The sequence below is a fragment of the Dicentrarchus labrax genome, unplaced genomic scaffold (assembly GCF_905237075.1).
Source record: "Dicentrarchus labrax unplaced genomic scaffold, dlabrax2021, whole genome shotgun sequence".
NCBI classification, from domain to species: domain Eukaryota; kingdom Metazoa; phylum Chordata; class Actinopteri; family Moronidae; genus Dicentrarchus; species Dicentrarchus labrax.
In genome coordinates this window covers 74,928-94,959 of record NW_026136964.1, presented here as the reverse complement: position 1 = coordinate 94,959, position 20,032 = coordinate 74,928, and the positions used below count along the sequence as shown (strand labels likewise).

At 40.2% G+C, this 20,032-nt stretch overlaps 1 protein-coding gene and 2 long non-coding RNA genes across 6 annotated transcripts in view; 2 read left to right on the top strand and 1 right to left on the bottom strand.

The window, feature by feature from the left end:
- Positions 1-5,058, top strand: part of LOC127360884 (uncharacterized) — a 30,159-nt gene extending 25,101 nt beyond the window's left edge. Inside the window, exon 2 of the long non-coding RNA XR_007883963.1 lies at positions 5,015-5,058. This is a non-coding gene — a long non-coding RNA (uncharacterized LOC127360884). The remainder of the gene's footprint in view (positions 1-5,014) is intronic.
- The window catches only part of LOC127360878 (NACHT, LRR and PYD domains-containing protein 12-like), a 119,169-nt gene that overhangs the window by 30,102 nt on the left and 69,035 nt on the right, over positions 1-20,032 (bottom strand). For 2 of the 4 annotated variants that reach the window (XM_051395296.1, XM_051395297.1), the window contains 3 exons: positions 9,450-9,535; positions 6,495-6,668; positions 5,015-5,102 (listed from right to left, as the gene is read on the bottom strand). In XM_051395296.1, coding sequence (XP_051251256.1) covers positions 5,015-5,102; positions 6,495-6,668; positions 9,450-9,535 — 348 coding nt within the window. Of the gene's footprint in view, positions 1-4,931; positions 5,103-6,494; positions 6,669-9,117; positions 9,292-9,449; positions 9,624-9,836; positions 11,641-11,913; positions 12,143-12,304; positions 12,384-12,885; positions 12,985-15,721; positions 15,839-20,032 lie in introns of all 4 variants that reach the window. The other 2 variants (XM_051395303.1, XM_051395300.1) reach the window with 2 other exon arrangements.
- Positions 9,117-20,032, top strand: part of LOC127360882 (uncharacterized) — a 70,444-nt gene continuing 59,528 nt past the window's right edge. Inside the window, exon 1 of the long non-coding RNA XR_007883961.1 lies at positions 9,117-9,203. This is a non-coding gene — a long non-coding RNA (uncharacterized LOC127360882). The remainder of the gene's footprint in view (positions 9,204-20,032) is intronic.

The window sequence follows — 20,032 nt, the reverse complement described above, 5'->3', positions numbered from 1 at the left end:
AACTTTGATTTCTTTTGATTTCAACCTGACTTATCAAAGTTTGTACATTTGTTCCACGATGACCAAAGATGATGAATTTAGTTTGTTCAAATCAAAGCCACTCTTTACACCTTGGAACTATTTTTACACAGATGCTGAATTTGATCCTGAAAGACTCTTGTTTGACATTTGAACACATTTTTTCTTCACAGAAACAAAAGTTTTAAGGCAACAAAGTTCAGTTTTAGACTCAAAGTTGAATATTTGTTCACACTTTAATATTTGAGTCATAAAAACACTTTCCCTCTAACTGTGCTTTCAAAAAGAAGAAGATTTGAAAAACAAGCAGCCACATTTGATCCTAAAAATGTTCATTTTTCTCAGAGTTATAGAAGAAGATCAATTCTTTCTATCATTTCTTTCATCTCTACGTCTGCAGGCTGCACATTACCCTCACACATGATCCCTTCATCCCAGCATCCTTTGTTCTTCTCTTCCTTCAGCCTCCTCTTCCTCCTCTATTACAGTAAACACATCAGGTTGGTACTAACTAACATCAGCTGTGTGTGATCCTGAGCAGACTGAACTATCTGGTCAGCAGTGAGAAAGTTTCTCTCTCCCTCCTACAGAGGACACAGAGACACTGAGGAACTGTAAGACCAGAACCTGAACCTGAACCCGAACCCAGGATAAAGAGGTTCAGTGAATGTGGTGTTGAAGGTGTGGAGGTGGATCAGTGTGTCAGAGGAGACTGTGTAGAAGGACAGAGTGCCAGCAGGACAGTCCACATACACTGCTACTCTACCAGAGGAGGAGGAGGAGGAGGAGGAGGAGATGGGTGTTTCTCTCTTATTGTGATAGACAGAGTAACAACCATAAGAGCACTTCAGTCTCCAGGACTGATCATTCCTTCCAAACCAACAGTCTATACTGTTTCCTCTCCTGCTGATTCCTCTGTAACTCACTGATATATAAACCCATCCTCTCCACTCGACCTCCCAGTAACAGCGACCAGTCAGACCATTTCTACACAGCAGCTGAGACCAGTAGTCAAATCTGTCTGGATGATCAGGATATGACTGAACCTCCTCCACATGAATCATCTTCCTGTTGTTGTGAGACAGTTTGATGTTTCTGTTCACTGTGTTTGTGTCGACTGTGAGTTCACAGGAATCTGATGGAGAGAACAAGACACAATACAGCTGCAGTTATTGATCTATCATCTGATCATTGATTGACACTTTGATGATGACATCAGAGCTGTGAATGAGTGATGTCACAGTGTGAAGATGGTTGAATGTGTGCTGCTTTGTTTTCACACTTACACTTCCTCAGACCTGGTCTCAACCATCGGACTCCAGCAGGCTCCACCCTGAAAGGAGGAGGGGGTCAGAGCAGCATGGAAACATGGACATTACATCGCTCTCATACACAGAGCTTATTCTCTACAAATGGACTTACATCTTCACATGGAGCACTTATTATTAATCAGCTGATAGTCTTTCAGTTCAGTGGAGCTTCTTCTTATTGGCCGATGGCTACAGCTCATTATTTTCACTTATTGATGATATTTAACATAATTTTTCTGTGTGGTTATGATTAAGCAATTTTCTTATCAACAAAAACCAATTGGACTGTAAATGTTATGGAGACACTGAAATGAGTTAATATGCTGAGTTGTGTTTTAGAAATGCATTTATTTTTAGTGTAATGCTAATTTTTACATTTCTGGGCGCCATGTTCAGTGTTAAAGTCAGAGTTAAAAATATGCTATATGTGGGCTAATGCTCATGATTTGTATACATATGGGTTTTTCCTGATATAAATAATGTGTTTCAGTTCATGTTGAGATGATTAAAAATACATAAGGGTGAATATGAATGAGAGACATGATTGATTAGAGATAAGTTGTGTAACATGATTTATTAATACGGGTAAAAAAGGAAACAAAACACAATGATGTCTAAGCTTTTAAGGTCTCAGGATATAGTTCATCATTGCTTTTGTTATAAGTTACACTTGAGTTAAAGAGAGATATGATACTGTACAGTAATTGATGAGAGATAATTGGTTTTTTGAGTTGCTGGATCTACATTCTGGGTTTCCTGTGGGATGCGAGGCAGGGTTAGAGAGTATCTGGAATTCTCCATCTTCATCATCTTCCTGAAGATAAGATCTGAGCAAGCGTACAAACAAACACACACATTCTACCCGGGTAGCACATACACATTGAATACACTTGGACGGACATGGATACACACTAAGCTTTTGGACTGGACTTTGACCAACATTGATATCAGACAGCAATAAGCTGTAAAGAAACACTTTCACTTTCAGTTCTTTTATTTCTTTTATATATTGGAATGAATCTGAACTGTGATTCTACTTTTTGTTGATTGTGAAATTGTGTTTACCTTTTTACATTATTATTATTTACATTTACTCACTCCTTGAGTTGAACCTGAGTGCAGTAGTTACTTCTGTTATGAATTGGTGACATTGAACTGAATTGTTGTTTAGGTGACGCCTTTAGTTTTTCTGTTCTGTTGCCTGGATTGCTGTGTTTTTATGTAACCACAAGATGGCGCCTCAATTAGTAAAGCAAACACAGGTAACAATACAGGTGACACAGATGATGAGCTGATGACTGATAAATGTTATTCTATAGGATGAGTTAAGAGCAGTTGAATTTTGCTACTCTAATCTAACTCTAATTTGTACCCCAGGGCCGCTGGAAGTCATTTTGAACAGGGGGTGCTGTGAAAAAATTGTTTGGTATTTTTGGACAAAAAACCTATGAGCCTATAGGCCTATTTAAAATACATTTTAAAAATAAATAAATAGATTGAGATTCACTACTTTATTGTCATATACACTTCAGTGCACACAGCCAGGGTCTGTAACACACAGACATCATCAGTTCTCAGATGAATATATGCGCTATTAATTAAACTTCACAATAACGCTATAACAATGCAATAGATTTGTTCAGCTGGCATGAACCTGAGTCACTGCACTATCTACGTTTATGTCACACGCGACTCTATTAGCTCCAAAATCCTTTTACGCAAACCACAAGGAAATAATCTCTGACTATTTAAACGTTATTGAACAGTTCTCCACATCCATTACGCAAAGAACACACGATCAAAATAACACTCTCCATCTCCATCCTTTTTGATTACACGCACACTGGATAGCAACGTTGTTTGTTTAGTTCACAACCTCTGTCCAGTGGCGGATGATCAAAGTTGTGAAACTAACGTTAGTCCCTGTCAGAGCATATGAGCGGAGCGGGGAGCAGAAGGATTTTGTGTTGAGCGGCAATTTTTTTAAAGGTCGCTCCAGTCTTTGCACCTGCACGCGCACACCCACACTATTTTCTTTCAAAACTATGGAGTTTAATGTGTACTTCAGAAAAGAAACTGAGAAGTCGTACAAGTGTGCTATTCCTGTAAAAGTAACAGATGGGGATAATGTGGAACAAGAAAAAGGCGACATTGTTGAAGTCGTTTTGTTTTTTTGAGCGGAGTGGTGAGTGGAGCGGGATAAAATGTATGATGGAGCAGAACCAGGCGTAGCGGATGAGCGTCTCTCTATCTCTCTTTTACGTCTCCGTTTCTCTTTTTAATCCTCTCAGAATCCGGTAGGTTTCTTCATACTCATCTCTAATAGACCCTGATTGGACAATGACAGGTTGACACCTGAATACTCAAATAAACAACAAAACATACGGCAGGAGGTGTTCAAGGACTGCTCAGAACACAGGAAAACTCAATATCTTCTAAAAAACATAGCAAATATACATTTCCCTGCATTAAACACAACTGATCTCACATCAGTAGTAATTTAGAATAGAATTTAAAATCCTCCTCCTCACCTACAAAGCTCTTCATGGTCAGGCCCCTTCATATCTTAAAGAGCTCATAGTACCCTATTACCCCTCTAGAACACTACGTTCTCTGAATGCTGGGCTACTTGTGGTTCCTATAGTCTCTAAAAAGTAGAACAGGAGCCAGAGCCTTCAGTTACCAAGCTCCTCTCCTGTGGAACCAGCTTCCAGTTGTGGTTCTGGAGGCAGACACCCTCTCCACATTTAAGAGTAGGCTTAAGACGTTCCTCTTTGATAAAGCTTATAGTTAGGGCTGGATCAGGTGAGTCCTGAACCATCCCTTAGTTATGATGCTATAGGCCTAGACTATCGGGGGATTTCCCATGATGCACTGAGCTCCTCTCTTCCTCTCTCTCTCTTTCTGCACTCATTCATGTTCCATTAATGCATGTTACTAACTTCACTTCTTCCCCGGAGTTCTTGTGCTTTCTCGTCTCGCAGGTTCTCATCGATCCTGGTGGAACCTCAAAATTACTGATATTATTATTATTATTATTATTATTATCATCATTCTAATCTTATAATATATATTCTTAAATTATTATAGTTACTATTATTATTGTCCATTGTTGTTGTCATCATCTTCATGTTCATCATCATCAGTTATTTCTAGTCTCTCTCTCTCTCTCTCTCTCTCTCTCTCTCTTCTTCAGGGCAGAAAAGGAAGTTTTTCCTTGCCGCTGTCTCCAAGGTCTTGCTCATGGTGGGAACTGTTGGGTCTCTGTAAATAATGTTATAAGGAGTTCGGTCTAGACCTGCTCTATTTGAAAACTGTCCTGAGATAACTTCTGTTATGAATTGGTGACATACAAATAAAACTGAACTGAACTGAACTGAATTGTAGTTTAGGTGTCGCCTTTAGTTTTTCTGGACTAAAAGGTAACACACGCTGATGGCAGATGACATCCATCAAAATATCCCAAACTATTTATGATATCACCAACCCATCAGGATAAACCACTGTCCTATTTTCCAATGTCGAAACAAGACATCAGTCCAGAAAAACAGAAATTTCATCACCTTTCCTTGACTACTACTACTGTATTGATCAGCCTCATACCTGAGAGTGTCCAGTCTCCAGTGTGGATCCTCCAGTGCAGCAGACAGCTTTGTTGCTGAGTCTCCTGGATGATTGTAGCTCAGGTCCAGCTCTCTCAGATGGGAGGGGTTGGAGCTCAGAGCTGAGACCAGAGAAGCACAACCTTCCTCTGTGATCAGACAGCCTGACAGCCTGCAAACACACAGAACAACATGTAGTCCAGTGTAAAAGTACAGGGGTTAAAACAAGTTAATTTGTAATACAAATAATTGTTTCAGTGAATTAAATAAATAATTCAGTATTGCAAATAAACTGAGAGCAATTTAGGTTAAAAGCAGTGAAAGATGAAATGTTAACCGATAGATTAACATAAATTCATAATAAATAGAGTGTAAATAGTTCATTAAGTAGTTACATTAAACTGTTCTGTATAGTAGCTGAAGAAAAGTGTGTGGTAAACTAAACATGAATTTTCAGATTTGTGTCATTGGTTCATGCTGTTTCATTTGATTGGTTGCTGTAGGTATCACTCAATGTCACCTGTTGGTAATTGGCCGTAGGTAAGGGAGTGAACAAAAAAGGGGCGGGAGAATCGAGCCAAGAGGACGCCATTGCTGAACGGAAGGACTGTTTCGTGCTTCCTGAGGAGGACTTTACTTCTGCTGCCGTTGGCTTTCATCTTCATCTCTTCATTAACTGTTTCTCCAGGAATTATTCCAGACTGTGAGTTGGATTTTCTTTGTGACTGTTAATTGTCACTGAGGATAAGGATTTGCCTGCTGCACCGCACCGAGCAACACACAGGCCTTTTTTGTTTTTTTGTGTGCGTACGTGTGAGTGTGCGTACGTGTGAGTGTGTGTGGACCCACTGTTTTGTTTAGAGTTCAGTTAAGTAGCATATTTGATCAGAGTTTGATAAGTGCAGAGAAATCGTATTAAGGGGGAGACCTGGAATTATTTGAATTTTGAATAGTATTTTGATATTGCCAATTCTATTTTGCTTATTATAAGTGTCTATTTTTCTACAGTGTTTTGCCAATTTTGGTAAAGGTCATTTTGTTTACAACTATAATATTTTCATTTTAAAGAAGTCCAATTTGAGTAATTGTGTCATTTCATTTTTGTTTATCTGTTAACTAACAAAGTAAATATTATTTGTGTTAAACTGGACAACAACTGGTTAGTTAACTATTATTTCATTTATTTGAAAGAGTTGTCTGGGGTCAGTTATCTAAAATAGTGTAGAGTACGTGTGAATAGAGCCACTGCTTAGTCTAACAAAGTTGTTGGTTATTCATAAAGTATTAGGCCATAACAAGTTTCACACAAAACAGGTAAACCTTCGTGGTAGCTACCTTAATAAATCGAACCCAAACACCCCATCATTCAAGTCCAGGGTGAGTTGCTTTAACTTAATTATTTACTGAGTGTTGGGGTGCTACAAACACATTACATAATAAACATGTTCAAGGAAAGAGACTCAAACTAAATAAACAAAATAATGTTAGGAAGATTACAATTGTATCCATCAACATAATTCAGCTTTAAAGTGGTTAGCAGTTGAACAGGTTGGCGAATCCTGACCTGAGAGTTTCCAGTTTACAGTGTGGACTCTTCAGTCCAACAGAAAGCAGCTTCAGTCCTGAATCCTGCAGGTTGTTGTTACTCAGGTCCAGCTCTCTCAGATGGGAGGGGTTGGAGCTCAGAGCTGAGACCAGAGAAGCACAACCTTCCTTTGTGATCAGACAGCCTGACAGCCTGCAAACACACAGAACAACATGTAGTCTGGTGTAAAAGTACAGGAGTTAAAACAAGTTAATTTGTAATACAAATAATTATTTCAGTGAATTAATTAAATAATTCAGTAATGCAAATAAACTGAAAGTAATTTAGGTTAAAAGCAGTGAAAGATAAAATGTTAACCGATAGATTAACATAAATTCATAATAAATAAAGTAGAGTGTAAATAGTTAATTAAGTAGTTACATTAAACTGTTCTGTATAGTAGCTGAAGAAAAGTGTGTGGTAAACTAAACATGAATTTTCAGATTTGTGTCATTGGTTCATGCTGTTTCATTTGATTGGTTGCTGTAGTTATCACTCAATGTCACCTGTTGGTAATTGGCCGTAGGTAAGGGAGTGAGTTAAAAAGGGGCGGGAGAATCGAGCCAAGAGGACGCCATTGCTGAACGGGAAGGACTGTTTCACGCTTCCTGAGGAGGACTTTACTTCTGCTGCCGTTGGCTTTCATCTTCATCTCTTCATTAAGTGTTTCTCCAGGACTTATTCCAGACCGTGAGTTGGATTTTCTTTGTGGTGACTGTTAATTGTCACTGAGGATAAGGATTTGTCGGCCGCACCGCACCGAGCAACACACAGGCCTTTTTTTGTTTTTGTGTGCGTGTGTGTGTGTGTGTATGTGTGTGTGTGCGTGTGTGTGTGTGTGGGCCCGCTGTTTTGTTTAGAGTTCAGTTAAGTAGCATATTTGATCTGAGTTTGATAAGCATAGAGAAATCGTATTAAGGGGTAAGAACTAGGAATTTTACCGGAGACCTGGAATTATTTGAATTTTGAATAGTATTTTGATATTGCCAATTCTATTTTGCTTATTATGAGTGTCTATTTTTCTACAGTGTTTTACCAATTTTGGTAAAGGGTATTTTGTTTACAACTGTAATATTTTTATTTTAAAGAAGTCCAATTTGAGTAATTGTGTTATTTCATTTTAAATATCTGTTAACTAACAAAGTAAATATTATTTGTGTTAAACTGGAAAACAACTGGTTAGTTAACTATTATTTCATTTATTTGAAAGAGTTGTCTGGGGTCAGTTATTTAAAATAGTGTAGAGTACGTGTGAATAGAGCCACTGCTTAGTCTAACAAAGTTGTTGGTTATTCAGTCCTTCCAGAAGAATGCAGAGTTTTTTTGTGATTGTTGCGGTCAAAAATCCTTCATTATGCGGCACGTTTTCTTAAAAAATGCGATGGAATATGATATTTATGCAATTTTATGCGATGAAATTGCGGGAACTTGAAAAAACTGCGGTCCGATGAAAAAGAGAAGAAAAAGTGATTCCCCCAACAACCTGTTCTCACTAGGCAACTACCTTAATGTAAAGAGTAATTTCTTATTACTTTCTATGATAAGCAAGCATACTACATCACAGAAAGTGCTTGGAATATTTAAGTTCTCATCTTGTTTTATTTCAGACCTTAATAAACACATGGCTCAAACTTACAAAACATTGATGAGTCAAACAAGTTCTGGAGCTTTACAAAAGGAATATGCTACAAGTTCTGTAAAAATTAATAAATTAAATATAACAAACTAAAATGTGTGCTTCCTGTTTTACAGAGGTAGCTATACAAAACAGACATCTTCTGTTAAAATAAGTGCTTCCAATGCACAAAGTGCAATCTCTTACTGTAACGTAAATTTACATACTACTAATATACTTACAACTGTAAGGTTTTTGAAACTAGTTTGATTTAACCCACTGGTAACAAAAAAGTGCAATCTTACAACTGTATTTTTGTTGGCAAATGAGACTGATTTTCAGGCTTCATCATGGCTTCATCGCGGGGTTTGCAGCTTTTCGATGATGTTCATGTCGCGTAATTATGTCACTTCATAACGTTCCCATGGCAACAGGGGAAAATGGCTGCTCTTGCGTGAAGTAAACGCAACATTTTTCAACTGTCTGCTAAGATATATGTGACTTTTTTGCAACGAAAATGCAGGGATTATGAAATCATGCAAGCCCCGCATATTTTGCGCGGAAATCTGCAATTTATGCAGTGAAAGTGCGGCGTATTTGAAGAAATGCGGCCCCCGCATAAATATGCGGACGTTTGGCTGATTATGCATTGAATTATGTGATCGCATAATCGCGTTTTTCTGGAGGGACTGGTTGTTCATAAAGTATTAGGCCATAAAAAGTTTCACACAAAGCAGATACACCTTCGTGGTAGTTACCTTAATAAATCGAACCCCAACACCCCATCATTTAAGTCCAAGTTGAGTTGCTTTAACTTAAGCATTTACTGAGTGTTGGGGTGCTACAAACACATTACATAATAAACATGTTCTAGGAAAGAGACTCAAACTAAATAAACAAAACAATGTTAGGAAGATTACAATTGTATCCATCAACATAATTCAGGTTTAAAGTGGTTATCAGTTGAACAGGTTGGCGAATCCTGACCTGAGAGTTTCCAGTTTACAGTGTGGACTCTTCAGTCCAACAGAAAGCCGCTTCAGTCCTGAATCCTGCAGGTTGTTGTTACTCAGGTCCAGCTCTCTCAGATGGGAGGGGTTGGACCTCAGAGCTGAGGCCAGAGAAGCACAACCTTCCTCTGTGATCAGACAGCCTGACAGCCTGCAAACACAAAGAACAACACATTACATAATAAACATGTTCAAGGAAAGAGACTCAAACTAAATAAACAAAACAATGTTAGGAAGATTACAATTGTATCCCTCAACATACTTCAGGTTTAAAGTGGTTATCAGTTGAACAGGTTGACAAATTCTGACCTGAGAGTTTCCAGTTTACAGTGTGGACTCTTCAGTCCAACAGAAAGCAGCTTCAGTCCTGAATCCTGCAGGTTGTTGTTACTCAGGTCCAGCTCTCTTAGACTAGAGGACTGGGAGCTGAGAACTGAGGACAGAGCTTCACAGCTTCTCTCTGAGAGGTTGCAGCCACTCAGTCTGTAGAGACAATGATCAACAATAAGAAAAATAACATTTGTGACCAGCACTTTATCACTCAGCCAAAACCAAAAACACTTTAAATTAGTTCTGTAAATGATATCAGCTAGTGAGGAGTTCCCAATGTTGGTGATATATAATGTCTTTATAATCTCGAAAAGATAGCAGAGTATTTAAGTGACAATACAGAAATCCAACTATTTCTGTACTTACAGAGCTTTGTTGGAGGCTTTGACCACTGGCAGCAGCCTCACAAGAGCCTCCTCTGAAGCAGAGTATTTCTTCAGGTCAAACACGTCCAGATCTTTTTCTGATGACAGTAAGATGAAGACCAGAGCTGACCACTGAGCAGGAGACAGTTTATCTGTGGAGAGACTTCCTGAACTCAGGGACTGTTGGATCTCCTCCACTAGAGAACGATCATTCAGTTCATTCAGACAGTGGAACAGATTGATGCTTCTCTCTGCAGAGAGATTCTCACTGATCTTCTTCTTTATGTACTCAACTGTTTGCTGATTGGTCTGTGAACTACTTCCTTTCTGTGTCAGCAGACCTCGTAGGAGATTCTGATTGGTCGGCAGTGAAAGGCCCAGGAGGAAGCGGAGGAACAAGTCCAGATGTCCTTGTTGACTCTCTAAGGCCTTGTCCACAGCACTCTGGTGGAGATATTTCAGTTTAGGTTTGTCTTGGAAGACTTTAGAAAACCGGGATGTTGTTTGTTGTTCTGCCAGCAGATTGACTCCAGAGTTGATGAATGTCAGATGGACATGAAGAGCAGCCAGAAACTCCTGAACACTCAGATGGACGAAGCAGAAGACCTTGTCCTGGTACAGTCCACTCTCCTCTTTAAAGATCTGTGTGAACACTCCTGAGTACACTGAGGCTGCTCTGATATCGATGCCACACTCTGTCAGGTCTGATTCATAGAAGATCAGGTTGCCTTTCTGCAGCTGCTCAAAAGCCAGTTTTCCCAGAGACTCAATCATCTTCTTGCTGTTTTTATTCCAGTGTGGATCTGTCTCAGCTCCTCCATCATACTTGATGGTCTTCACTTTGCACTGAACCACCAAGAAGTGGATGAACATCTCAGTCAGGGTCTTGGGCAGCTCTCCTCCCTCTCTGGTCTTCAACACATCCTCCAGAACTGTAGCACTGATCCAGCAGAAGACTGGGATGTGGCACATGATGTGGACGCTTCGTGATGTCTTGATGTGGGAGATGATTATGCTGGCCTGCTCCTGATCTCTGAACCTCTTCCTGAAGTACTCCTCCTTCTGTGGGTCAGTGAACCCTCTGACCTCTGTCACAATGTCAACACACTCAGGAGGGATTTGATTGGCTGCTGCAGGTCGTGTGGTTATCCAGAGGCGAGCAGAGGGAAGCAGTTTCCCCCTGATGAGGTTTGTCAGCAGCACACCCACTGAGGTGGACTCTGTAACATCAGTCAGGATCTCAGTGTTGTGGAAGTCCAGAGGAAGTCGACACTCATCCAGACCGTCAAAGATGAACACAACCTGGAACTCTTCAAACCCGCAGATTCCTGCTTCTTTGGTTTCAGTAAAGAAGTGATGAACAAGTTCCACCAAGCTGTACTTTTTCTCTTTCAGCACATTCAGCTCTCTGAAAGTGAATGGAAATGTGAACTGTATGTCCTGGTTGGCTTTTTCTTCAGCCCAGTCCAGAGTGAACTTCTGTGTTAAGACTGTTTTCCCAATGCCAGCCACTCCCTTTGTCATCACTGTTCTGATTGGTTCATCTCTTCCAGGTGAGGGTTTAAAGAAGTCTTCTTGTCTGATTGTTGTTTCTGGTCTGTCTGGTTTCCTGGATGCTGTTTCAATCTGTCTGACCTCATGTTCATCATTGACCTCTGCAGTCCCTCCCTCTGTGATGTAGAGCTCTGTGTAGATCTGGTTCAGAAGGGTTGGGTTTCCTGCTTTAGCAATCCCCTCAAACACACACTGGAACTTCTTCTTCAGGTTGGATTTAAGTTCACGTCGGCACGCTGCAGCAACAGTTCCTGAATGAAGAAAGAAGAAATGTAGTTAATAAGTAGAAGCTCCAATAAATCTGATGGATGTAAACTTTAAGACATCAAGATGGTATTTATTTTCCTCCTCCATTAAATCTCTTCAGCTCATCAGTAGTAAACAGTTTCTGTTTTCAGTCCAGAAGAATTCATAGATCTGATACAATGTGTGCATCATATTATCAGCAGTTTTAAAAGTAAACTTTTCCCATTTTGCCTCCATTTCCTCTTTCCATCATGTTCAATCTGTTAAAATCCTCTTACTGCTCTGTAGACAGCCAGCCAGCGCTTCCTGCTTCATTCTCCTCAGGAAGTGCACTGTGATCTTCAGTAATGCCTCTCTGCTGCTCCTCCTCTGCTCTTCATCCTCACCATCCAACACCTTCTCATCCTCCCTCTGACTCTCTGAGCATTCTGGGTAATCTGAACTCAGAACCTTCTGGATCTTCTTCAGCTCGTTCTTCACAAAAGTGACAATGTTGTCCTCCAGCAGCTGGAACAGAATATTATATGAATGACTCAACCAAAGTCAAATCATGGAAGCAAACATCAGATCCATGTTGGACAGACTGACAATCCACTGGTCTAAAAAGTGCAGCATGGAGATTATTGTGAACACAATAGATGTAAAAGTAGATCTTGTCCATGTACAGACCATAAATATGGAGTCCAGGTGTGTTTGATGCTGCTGGGCAGACTGACCACTGGGAACCTCTGAGCTCTCCTGGTCCACTCTGTGGAGGAATCATGAAGAATGAGCTCACATTATGTCTGTCCACACAGAGACAAACACAAGGTAAAGGTCCATGAAGTGATATTTGGATGTGAACAGTGAATCTGATGACTCCCTGTAGTGGTAAAGGTTTACTAGTCCTGCTGATCCCACTAAGAATCAACAGCTCAGTTTGGTTCAGTCCCAACAGCTCTCACCAACCCCTCCATATAGCTCTCCCTCCCTCACTGTACACTGCTGAAGTGCCCTGGAGCAAGGCACCTAGAGCCTCCAGCTGCTCCAGTGGAGCTGCTCAGTGTCTGCTTGTATCAGACTGGTTGTACTGGGCAGCTCCCAGTGTGAATGTGTTTGACTGTGTGACTGTGAGGCAGCTGCTGCTGAAAGAGTGTTGGTGCTCAGAGAACTTCATCTGAGTCAGTAAAGGTTGAAAAACTGGAGATTTCACAACTGAGAGCCTGATAAAAACACATCATTTTATTTTACCATCAGTTTGAAATCCTCACCTTTGATCAACAGAGTGGTGGCCATCTTTGAAGTATATAGGATGATCCTTAGAGCGATCACTCTTCATGGACACACAGCTGGGTTCAGGTTTTTTCCTCCTGATAGAAAAACAGGATCAGTTCTGCACTGCACCCACAACACACTGAGACAGAACCTGCCAGTGACTGAATACACCGACTGTACACAGTGTCACTGCGTGAAAAGTGGGATTTTCGTCAGTAAGCGGCACTGTAGATTGTCGTGGAACTTCAGGTTTACGACTGCGTACGGCAATTTGCAGGCAACGCGGAAAAATGCCGTGAATTGTCGGAAATTGACGTGGGCCTTGCTTGGCAGTTGTCACCCCCATGATCCCCCTCCCCCTAATTCTAGGGGAGGCTTTAACATGTAAATGAAAATGCTGTGAGCTATACAAATGCAAATCAGGGTAGCAGGGCGAGTTTTAGCCCAGGTGACATTTTTCTAAAAGGTAAGAAAATCTCTGGAATAGATCAGGCTCAGGATAGCCTAATTATAGACTCTTACATTTTAGCTTGAATTTATTTATTTAATGAAAGTATGCTATATTAATTACTGTGTATGTCATTAGCGATGGCAAATGTTATGTAAACAAGATACACAAATGTAGTAACTGTGAAGAATTGAGAGAAATATATATATTGTCCTCAGGTCCACTAGGGGGCGATGAGTAAGTTGTTGTTGGGAATGCAATAGATGGAAAGAAGAATTGAGTCCTGTTTACTGTGAGAGATGATGTGATCGTGATATACAATGTGTTCGTAAGAAGCCTCCCGTGAGTTACTACAACAAAACAATTGATTTCAACAATTAGAAGAAACTGCTGAATGCTATCAATGGGCTGTCTCTGTTTGCTGCCGATGTGAATGAGCAGTTCACTCAACTCAGCAGTTCAGTAAACTCCAGGTTGCTGTCCATGGAGGATAGGTTGGCTGCTTTGGAGTCGAAAAACTGTGCGGGAGACTCTAAAAAGAGGAGACGGGTGCAGAACCAGTGTATGTTGCTTTATAAAAGTGTATTTTTCTTGTCTTGTAATTTACAGGAAGCAGTACGCCGTCTTCACAACTTGGAGACAAATTGTCGGAGCTACGAACCGGAGCAAGGGTAAGATTGAAAGAATATGCTTTCATTCTGCTCTATAAGGAAATAGATACGTTAATAGATACCGGTCTTAACTGTACATTTTGTTTTCACAGACTAACCTCGCCTCATAACGAGGCTGTGACCTCCTATTTGCTCGGAGCTATGTCTGCAAGTCCAGATTTACATGATGCTGACAATGACGACACTGTGTGTATGTAACTTTTACTGTTTTCTCCTTCCTTGTTTAATTTTACTGTGACTTGGTTTTTTTTATTCATACCACTCTCATTTAATTGTTTTACAGCTGCCTGTAAGACCTATTACGAGACAGTACGCAGGAGCTTCAGGTACAAACAACCAGACCTTGCACCGCAGGCGGAAGCTGTGAAGAGTTCAGCTCGGAGTCGATCGAGAAGAAAGAGGGACTATTTTTCAGGTGCATTAAAAGATGTGTTGTGTCCATACGCAATACTGATTGTCTTGATTGGTTGTTTTTACAGCTGCTGGAAGCGAGACAGAGTGTGCTAGATGAGGAAGAGGGGGAACTTTGGAAGTCCGCCACCATAGACCTGATGTCTGATGAGGAAGACGGCATCGTTGGCGGGGTGTCTGGATGGATTGTGCGACCTCCGTCCTTTCGCAGCCGGGAGCTCACCGAGCTCTGTGCCACGCTGCAGTCGAGATTAGAGGCGACTCCGAAGTACGGGGCAATGCACCACAGACGGGCCAAATTCAGACAGAATGCCGCCAGTTAACTACAGCTCCGAGGCGGCAAACAGCCACTTCACGGTGCTGTTGGATTTTGGGCTTCTCGTGAGCTTCCCATTTGTTGTGTGGGCAGATCTCGCTTTGTACATAGTTGTGTGTTTGTGCTAATAAAGCTCTTTCTTTGAATAAACATGTTCCTGGCAAATTTTCCTTTCCTCAATAAATTCATTCATGTCCTTGATGGTAATAATAGTGTAGTCCATAGGATAACAATGACATGAATATACAACATAATAGCATATCATATATATATATATATATATATATGTATATATTTATTATTTTATTATTGGGGGTTACATTTATAATGACCCAGGGTGACCAATAGTGACAGATCTGCCAACCATGTGATTTTTCTTGTTTAAAAATAGTGGTTTCACCCAACACTGAGTAAGGAAATTCAAGCCAGGCCTGGCCAGGTGCGGTTTCGCTGCTATTCATAATTAGATCCATTAGCACTCCGCCGCGAGCTCTCCACATGCCACATGGTTCGTTTCCGACAGTATGTGGCACAGACTAACGCGACGTTCACAGGCTGTAAATTGTCGTTAACTGCCGAAAATTAGGGAGATTTCCGGGCGTTTACAGGGACGAAAATCCCACTTTTCATGCAGTGTGTATTTGTACCCAGGGAGTTCTTGGTTAGCATTCCTATAAAGTCAGTGTTTGATTTAGACATGTTTCACTGTGTATTATAAAGCTGTATTCAGTGCAGTGTGCAGTATAGGCGGGGAAATGATGGAGTGGAGTGACCATATCGGTCCCATTAGGATAAAAAGAGGAACAGACGTGGTGTTAAAGCAGTGAGTTTCTATAAACTGCTGCAAATATTTGTTCACTGTGAAACTGAGGCTGTTGTAAATTGAGCTGATCAGACACAAACCATCACCGTCCATTAAAAGACATTTAAAACATTTAAAACATATATATATAATTTTATTTTCACCATCAGTTTGAAATCCTCACCTTTGATCAACAGAGTGGTGGCCATCTTTGAAGTATATAGGATTATCCATAGAGCGATCACTCTTCATGGACACACAGCTGGGTTCAGGTTCAGGACAGTCTGGTCTCTGATGGATCCTGATAGAAAGAAATTCATTAAAGCTCACATATTCAGAAACATTCTCACTGAATCAAAGACTTTGTGAAATGATGTATAATTTGAAATGTTTGAATACAGGGCTGGACAATAAGAACAATGTCTTCAATTACTGACATTATGGACGTGTTACTGAACACAATTTACTGATGTCACACACTTCAACACACTGTCTGAATTCCATATAATTAAAGTGAGAGCAGCTACAACATCTAACCAGAGAGCAATCAGCTCCCAGTCCAGTCCAGAAGAGCAGAATGTGGAACTGGTCAGACTGGAATGAATCAGGACAAACATCAGCAGTGAGCAACATGAGGAAGGAAATCTGCTCTGATTGATTCAAACACATGTTACTGTTACATTTCTCATTATGAAGCTGAATGTGACAGTTTCTCCTGATACTGATTTGAGATCAGATTGTCCAGCCCTGTTTGAATACTGACAACTACGTACTTTAGCTCAGATAAATGTCTTTGTTTCAAATGGAGAATCAAAGCCTTTGTGACATGGAGAAGAGTCATGGACAGTTAGAGATCCTCATCTCACCTCTGAGCTTTGGTCCTTGTGTCATGTTCCCCACACAGAGTGCTTTTAGAGGGAGGGACTCCCTCCTCTCTGTCCTCACACTGATCCATAGCAGAGCCCACACCTTCACACAGACACAGCAACATGCTCATTCATTACAGCAAGCTTTACATCACAGACACACATTAGTTGTCATTGCTCTCAGTAACATGACACAAATATTCAGAGCTGACAGAAATCTTGTTGGTGCTCTGATAACCCCAAAACCTCTTACACAGCCCCCAGATTCACACATAAAGTATGTTGACCACAAAATATACTTTACACATTTATGGGTCACAAGAGAAAATCAAGGTCTGTGTCTTTCAGTGGCGGCGCCAGGGAGGAGCTCGGTGGTGCTGTAGCTCCCCCTATAATAGCCATAGCACCCGCCCAGTACCCCCTAGAAATGTCTCTGTTTTTTATATTTATAACTTAATGTCATGTTTGAATTGTCTTTTTCGTGTTGTTTAAAAATTGTATTAAAATAATAATTAAAAATATATATTTTAGTCTTAAAAAACATGAGGTGCAAACATGTGATCTTAATTGGCCAATGGGCGCAGCGCCTGGTGAACCTTTGACCTTAACGTATGGCAGCTTGTTATTGATAGCAAGTTTGGAAATTTAGCAGAGTAAAATACACCAAAATGGATCATTTTTTGCTGCCTAAACATTCACGTTCTGAGTCACAACCTGAAGGGAAACGAGACTGTGAAGTTCTATGGTAAGTGCATGATTTTCCCCTCTGTTGGCTTTTACAAACTTAATTAATTTGGTGGTTGAAGCACAAATCTGGGCTCTTCATAGTTACATCTATGATGCTCCAACAATAGGAACACTGCTGATTCATCATTATACCAGTGTTGGTAACTGGCTGTGTGATTTCGTGATCTGAGCAGGCCGAAGCGTGCACAGTGTCTGTTGCCTTCTGTTGCTGCTGTTTGCTGCTCCGTTGTATTCAGGGCTCGACTGTGACTGAATTGTGTGAAATATTATTTTCAGAGGTTTACATTGGCAGGCTTATGTATGTTGTATCTATAGCCATTGTGTTGAATACTTTTACATATATATGCTTATTAGTCACGGAACGAGTATAGTTAATGCGCGCGTGTACGTATATGTATATATATATACACCAAGGGTGGTCCGATGCGACCTCCAGAATGAAACGCCCCAAAATTCAAAGCATCTTCTCTTAAGTGTTGAGCATCCCCATAGCATCTGTAACAGAAAATCTCTGAAGCCGCCACTGGTGTCTTTAGATCTTATAATCCTATATTTAATGACATAAATTGAACAGAGACAGAACAGTTCACATTTTCTATGCTTTGGAGCAGCTTCTCAGGCACCTCTGTTATCAGGGCCCTAAGCAACCTCTTAGTCCCCTTAGACCCTGGGCTGGCTATGGTCCATCTAGAAAGGACTCTGGGACAGTTGAGACCTGGACTGTGCTAAAGGGTCTTCAGTGAAACCAGCTCAGTGTCAGTGTTGGAAGGTTTCTGTATGTGAGCTCTCAACTCTTCATCCATGCTCTTCCCTTCAGAGTATTAACCGTTAAAAATCAACCTCAGCCAAGGTGCTTCGAGCTGTCAGACCAGTTCAGACACATTGTTCACTGATGATGTGAGCTCAGGTTATAATCAAGCTGCGTCTGATTATACTTGACAAACACTAACAACATTACATGTAAATCTTTCTAAAAGCATCGTCCTTTAACTCAGAGAGAAATTCAAGTACAGAAAGCAAGTTTCAAAGATATACTCTGAAACAGCTCATCAGCATATGGAAACATTTCTACTGTCCAGATAAACAGAGATACAGCACAATGTGATCAAAGTCATCCTGATGATCAAACATTTACACATTTCTCTGGTAGGATTCTCACCTGCTGAACTCACTTCAGGTCGACTTACAGACACTTTCTACCTTCACGTGTGGAGGAAACACTGGGAGAGAAGAAGCTGCTCCTTTCTTCCTCGTCAGTCCTGGTGTCTGTGTGCATTTTATCTGAGGACGCCATCACACCCTCAAAACTTCACGGTCCAAGTCTAACAAACACCAGAGTGACGTCAGAACCAGTTAAACAAGAATCAGACTGCACCCTATCAAAAGCATTTTTATTTCCTTCTTCCTCTCCCTGAACTGTCGGAGTGTTGGGGATGTGTTTGTATTGTTTTAGATCCATTTGTCATTATAGTTGATGAAGGCTGCAAGAACAAAAGTGCTTTAAACCTCTGAATACGTTGTTGGCATTGAAATAGAGTCGCACCTTTCCTCTATCTACAGTCAGTGTCAGAGAAATCACTGATCAGATATGTAGTTCCATTATCTGTCCATTAGATGGTGCTAATTAATCATACAGTCCCCTTCCCTTTGTAGATAAGAACTGCTAATCCTAAGGAACCAAAAACACAATGTTCAGGTATTTATACACTAATAAAAACATACCTATGAATACTATATTCCATTTCTGACAATAAATCATTTGCAGTGTTACACAGTGGATCTTCACAAATGACAAAAAAAATTCTTATTTATGAATATTCTTCTACAGTGACTTCAAGTCTCAATGTCCATCCATGTGACGTCAGAACCAGTTTAACCTGTGGCAAAAACCCAGTCAGTGTCAGAGAAATCACACATCAAATGATGTAGTTCTACTATCTGTCCACTAGATGGTGCTAACTGACCATCTCATTAAATAAAGATCAGCAGAGCATCATCTGCTGCTGGCAATTATTTCTGACTATCAACAGGACTCTACAGGTCAGAGTGAACCAGACATTAGGCTCATTCGAGATGAACTGCAGCTGTAAAGAGGACAAGATGAGGCAACAGCAGCAGGAGGTGGTGACAAAAAGCTGCAGTCAAGTCGGGCAGTTTTCAGCATCCTTCAAATAACATAGATAAAGTCAAAATACATTTTGTATCGTGTTAATTCCACCTGTAGTTTTTAGACATTTGCTAAGACATTGTTTCATATTCTCAGTGGCTCTAAAAACTACAGCCACCTCATACATGATGTCAGAGCAGTTTAGCATCATTAATGGTAAGGTATATATGTATATTATATATACTGAATAAAGTCTGTTTTTGTTCCACTGTGAACGGTAACCATCCAGATATATGTTAAATATGTATTGGATGAATTCATTTCAATTTCTGTTTATCAGTATGATGTTACATTAATGATTGAAGGGGTTTAATTTAATAACATATTTTAAGGGATATTGAAACCAAACCATTGGGCATAAACAGAGGACGACTCACAGAACTGTTAACCAGCATTTATTTGCTCCTGCAGAAGACAATATAGCACATTCATTTCCTTCTGCTCTTTTTTTCCTGCACCTCTGCTTCCTCAGCAATGCAAAACAACACTGTGTGATTTAATTATCTTTCTGAAAATACATATAGATAAATTAGTTTAAACATTACAGTGTATATGTAACTCAATGTGCATATTACAAAAACAAAACAATTACTAAAAGAGCCGTTACAGGTTACCAGAAAACATTTAATTTTAATAACAAATCTATATAAACTATATAGAATAGGTTAAACAGAGTAAAACGTGTGTGTGGGGTGGGTGACTAAACAGAAACAAC